The sequence below is a fragment of the Homalodisca vitripennis genome, unplaced genomic scaffold (genome assembly GCF_021130785.1).
Source record: "Homalodisca vitripennis isolate AUS2020 unplaced genomic scaffold, UT_GWSS_2.1 ScUCBcl_12275;HRSCAF=21906, whole genome shotgun sequence".
Lineage (NCBI taxonomy): Eukaryota > Metazoa > Arthropoda > Insecta > Hemiptera > Cicadellidae > Homalodisca > Homalodisca vitripennis.
The window spans coordinates 5,223-10,872 of record NW_025788384.1 but is presented as its reverse complement, the minus strand read 5'-3'; the positions used below and the strand labels follow the sequence as shown (position 1 = coordinate 10,872).

The 5,650-nt window shown below is 35.8% G+C and overlaps 1 protein-coding gene across 1 annotated transcript; it reads right to left on the bottom strand.

Annotated features, from left to right (window-relative positions):
- Positions 1–730: 730 nt before the first annotated feature.
- On the bottom strand, positions 731–5,298 carry LOC124374992 (the record flags this gene model as incomplete). Its single annotated transcript, XM_046833123.1, has 3 exons — positions 5,124–5,298; positions 1,024–1,180; positions 731–909 (listed from the first exon to the last, which is right to left on the bottom strand). Coding segments are annotated over exons 1-3 (511 nt in total), but the record flags the coding sequence as incomplete, so codon positions are not given.
- Between the last annotated feature and the right edge of the window lie 352 nt (positions 5,299–5,650).

Sequence of the window (5,650 nt, the reverse complement as noted above, 5' to 3'; positions counted from 1 at the left end):
GGAATGTAAAAAATATATAATTGTGCAATTTAAATAAAAGCAATAGACCATTTATATGTAAGTGGAGAACCAAGTCATCGAGAGAAATAAGGAAATAACTGTTATATACTCTTAATTAACTTGTATAAGGAATTATTTTCTATCCACAGAGAGTAAATGTAAACAATGGAAGAGTTAGGTGATATTATTCTATTCGTAAGTAGAATATCAAAAAGAAAAAATTAATATGTTAAAATAATAAACAAAAGTAAAAAAAAAAGATTTAGAACACAAGTAAACCACTAATATATACAGCCAACCAGTTTAAACGTAAGTCACATAAGTAAGTCGATAATATTGTCTAGTAAAAGAAGTTATTTTATTCACCAAATCAGTGTTTCCCCCAAAGTTGGGAATTTTTTTTTCCAATGTAATAACTTGGAGTTATAGGGCATATGTTCAATCGGTAGAGATATTTGGTAGTAGTTTTTTGTACGATTTAAAAATCAGTCACAACCAGGATTCGGTAACATGTGATTTAAAGAAACACTTAAATGTCCAGTAAAAACACATACACCCCTTCTATCTTTGTTAAAGAATCAGTCTTAAAATGTTCATCCTAAACCAACTAATAATGAGATAAAACGTAATTAACTTAATATGTTTTAGTAAAAATAAAGTTTTACGAGTTATTTTAGAAGTTCTATTTCACAATAAAGCTTGTTAAGACGGTTTATAAATTAACCAATACCTATTTTGTTGCAACCACACAAGGAAGGGAACCAGCCCAGGATGTCCCAGGTTCCCTGAGCAGGAGTCTTCTTGATTCCGTTTTCTTGTGCATGTGGATTCAGCCTGTCTAGTGTTGGTCTCGGGCTAGCATCCAGTACCAGGAATCCTGGGCAGCTTCCTTCAGGTACACTCCAGCCTCTGGAATTGATTGAGATTGATTTGAATTGATTGAATGTCATAGTACCAATAAAAACTAGAACTTGATTGGTTTCTTATGTTACCAAACATAATTTACAACTAGAATCGGCCCACCTACCTTTCGGACAACACTTGGCGAAGTGTGGAGTCTGATGGCAGTAACTGTCCAAGGGACAGTCCTGACGCCGAGGTCCGCTACCACAGTCCAACTCCTCTCCTGTCTCTGAATCCACCACAGCTCCCTCTCCATTACATGGTTTCACTTCCATACCTGCTCAGATCCGTAAAATTATAGGAAAAAATTAAAAAAAAAACAGTATTTATTTTTTTAATGAATGGTTGTTACTGAAGTAACTCTTTCAGTTTGTTGCAAGGTTGATTAAAAATATTTTAAATAAGTAAAGAATCTTCTTGTTGTAAACATTACTACTAAAAAAAGCTTTAACATGATATTTATATGAATAAATTCACATACAAAATTATGGACTATTTAAATAGATCTATGAGATGGGTCTTGAAAAGAATATATGTTTGTTACATTAGAGCTAGGTACCTGGTTATCTTAAAATGAAGGATGGAGTAAGTTTGGCTATATATTTTGCCTATTTAGGATAATCTGATTAGGATTCTTTAAGGTAGCACTATCGAATTTATCTATACCATACATAAAATGAGATGTCCTGACTGACTTCCTTAATGCCCAGTAAAAACCATGAAAGATATGAGATGTGCAATTTAGTACATAGATTTATTTTGTGCCCTAGGGGAATGATTTTTTTCTCCGACTTCAGGGCTCTGCTCTTCTGGCCTCTAAATTTGTGAAAATTGACATAAGAAAATGCATTCTAGCAAACACATGTCATTCATACTTGATTTTGGTTACATATAACACATGTTCATATTTAAACAGATTCCAATACTCAATACGTGAGTACAGGCCCGTTTTATCGAATAGGCACGGTAGGCACGTGCCTAGGGCGCTAGGCAATTGGCATTTTTTGGGGGGGCGCAAAAAAATGGAAAAACCACATTGCCGTGCTTGTAATCTGCACGGATAATCATCAAACGGCACTTTTTTCTAGACTGTGTCTTGAGGTGATAAGTGAATTTGATCTATTTCTCGCGAAACACATAGCAACACATGGTAACAAAGGCAAAGGTAGTGTATTATACCTCTCGTCTGACATTTGCAGTGAATTTATTGAGAATTATAAGCAAAGAAGTACTGAAACAAATCTTAAATGAAATCAAGCAAGCTCGCTATCTCTCTTTAATCATAGACTCCACACCTGACGAGTCGCACACAGACCAATTGGCTGTAGTACTGTAGTATGTTTAATTGTCCAATGCTTGCGCCAAAGAATGCCTAATACAACTCTTACCAAGTGTATGCCACAAATCTGAAAGTTTTGGAATAAGCAACCCTCAGTTTACTAGAGAAACTTGAGCTGGATGTCGATAACTGTCGTGGACAAACTTACAACAATGCATCAAAGATGTCGGGCATTATACTCAGGTCTTCAGGCAAGGAATAACAGCAAAAATGATCTTGCTGACTATGTACCATGTGCAACTCATTCACTAAAACCTTTCTGGGTGTTTTGCTGCCGATAAGGCGTGTCCAGATAAACACACAATATTTTTTACATTCGTACAAGGGCTGTATGATTTTTTTTCTCGGCATCCACTTACAGGTGGAACATCTTAAAAAGTCACATTGAAAAGAGTTACGAAGGAAAATCAAAGAAAGCTAATGGTAAACCCTCTGAGTGACACAAGACGGTTTGTACAAATCGGTACATATCGGTTTGTACATCTTCGAGCTTTAACAATAAGTCGACATGAATTAATAGATGCTCTTGATGAGCTAAATAAAGCCGTTACTCAGACACTATAAACACAACGCACAGCCGCTGAGTTTCTAAAAACACTTGGAAAATTTCCGAAAACCACATTATTACTGTGATCTGGGGACGAAATTCTCGAGACAGTTGATGAAACAAGTAACAAGTTTGACTCTTTAAAATCAAGATTTAGACATATTTGGTTTTACAAAGGAACTTGAAACACTATCCTCGTTTTTGAGGGAAAAGAGAGATTTATTTGTTGATGTCGAGTCCAAAGCATTTGAAACTTGCAGAAAAAGAAGAAGCTGTATAAGACAAAGTAAGAAAAAGAAAGCTATTGCCCGATGATTAGGACAGATGCATGGAAGAAACATCTCCTCAAGAAAGATTTCGCACTGGAGTGTTTATTGCCATTGTTGACAACATAGCTTCGCAGATCAACAAAAGAAGGGAGGTCAATAAAATCTCGACACAAGATTTAAGATCGTATAAAATGTAGAAGAGAAAAATTCCAAAGAGGTGGCTTGTGAAGTCTAACTTGTTAGGAGAAGTATACAAGAACGATATTGATGGACAAGACTTTGCCCAGGAATGTAACCATTTCAAACAATGCATGGTCTTAGAGAATCTTTCTAAGATCAAAGATATGTACGCCTACATAAAATCAAACGGATTGGAGAACATGTTCCCCAATTTGGAGGTCGCTCTCAGGATATTTCTACCCTTACCTGTGACGAACTGCACACCTGAACGTAGCTTTTCAGCTTCGAAAAGAGTTAAGTCAGAAATAAGATCATCAATGGTTTGATGAAAAAGATTAATGGCTTATTGCTGCTGTGCATCCAAAACGACATTACTTTAAAATTAGACTATTAAACATTATTGACGACTTTGCAATACGGAAAACCAGAAACAAACCTATTCCATGAATCTCTAGTTAGTCTAGTGGTAAGCCAACAAACCAAAAATAATCCAAAGTAAATGTGATTAAACGATTACTATAAATAATGTAAATACTTCAAATGTAAAGAAGGGAGAATGGGTGGTAACAGGTATGTTACACACATTCCCACCAGAGGCCAGTAGAAACCTCACGTGCTACCGATTGCCAGTCCGGGACACGGCGGGTCTATAAGTGGTGGATAATGGGAAGGGCTCTCGAATAGGATAATTTGTAAAGGAAAATTAAGGGACATTAAGTCTAAAGTACCTCCCGAACCAAAACTGGCATTTCAGACTAAATCTAAATTTAACGGATAATAGGCGTTATGGTAGGGCTGGTGGGGAGGGGCGTAGTCAGCTGGCAGGGGTATAAAAAGGGGCGCAACTTCTTCGTTGTGCCTAGGGCGCTGGCAGGGTGTAAAACGGGCCTCCGTGAGTACCTTAATACATAGCAGTATCGACAAATTATTACTTAATAAATGAAATAGATAAATCTTATGTATTTAACAGACTTACAATACATTCATTTCTGAAGTTGGTATGTTTTAAAATTCATCGATATCATATAAGTGTTAAGCAAGCCATCCATGTAACTTACATTTAAAAAGACTATAGGATAAAATCTTCGGTTGAGAGTGGTAACTTATTATACAGTCTAATACACATTATAGGGTGACAAGACCTTATTTTTTTCCAATTCTTGTAAAATGTACACCAAGACAATTATTATGCCTTGTATCTACAAGGCATAATAATCTTTCTTCATGGATTTCATTCCTTACATTATATGATAAATATGTAATTAATTATATGGTTTAGTAAAAATAAAGTTTTTTAGTATTTAGAAGTTATTTCACAGTTAAAGCTTGTTAAAGTTTAAAATTACCAACCAGTTAAAAAATATCTGTATGAATAACAATAAATAAAATATGTAGAGATTAAATTGCTAAATTAATAAAAAATAGTTTAAAATTATCGATTGAAATATACCATGGTAAACAGTAACAATTTAAATGTTTAGGAACATAGATAAAACTCGTATCAAGACATTCATTTTTAAGAGGGGGGTAATTAAATGCACATGAGCGCATGGCCTCCAGTTTTTATTACATAATTAACATATATTTAAAAATCTTTTAAGGCCCCTCTAGGAGGATTCAATCCCCATTTTACCTTTCTAATAAGAAGACCAATTCTATAATCTCTTACCCCATCTTTTAATTAGTTTCTGTCAGCATGTTGTTTCTCATATTCCACATTTAATTAAATTGGTTTGTAAAATGTTTATTAGGCCATGTATAGTTTAATTAATTTTAAGCATGTTCTCAGCATATACCAACAGTGAAGTATGGCTTATGACGTATGAACTAGCACCAGCAGAATGAGATAAGCTTTCTTATTTTAATATGGGTAAAATGTTTTTACCATTGCACAGGTCCAATGGCCGCAGCCTGATTTCCTTCTGGCGCTGACAAGCCTCCATCTTCATGGCGCATGTGGAGTTATAGATATGGAAGTCAGAGCCACAGATGTGAGTCAGCTCGGACTGGGAACAGTCCAGTAGGCAGGCAGGAGAGCAACGGGGGAAAAGCCATCCCATAACCCCAGATTTTCGCAGGTGGCCTTCAAAGTCACATTGGATGTCCAAGGCATGGATTTCGAAGGGTACACTGGGTTACTTGTACGTTGAGGCACTCTTGTGTTACCTCTAGCTGGCGGCTCTGTAAGTTAGTAGAAAAAACATGATTCATCATCCTGGTCCTGAAACCAGCATAAAGTATGCAACCTATATGTTGAGAATGGTTTATTTGCTTCTTTAGAGTTACACATAAGCGAAAACCAAACATCGCAGAGTAGAAATTTGAAGAAAGACCTAGAGGTGAGGGTCTGAGGGTATAGATTGTTCCAATTTCTCTCTAGTAGATAAAGGTGTGCTTTTTTACAAGAACATT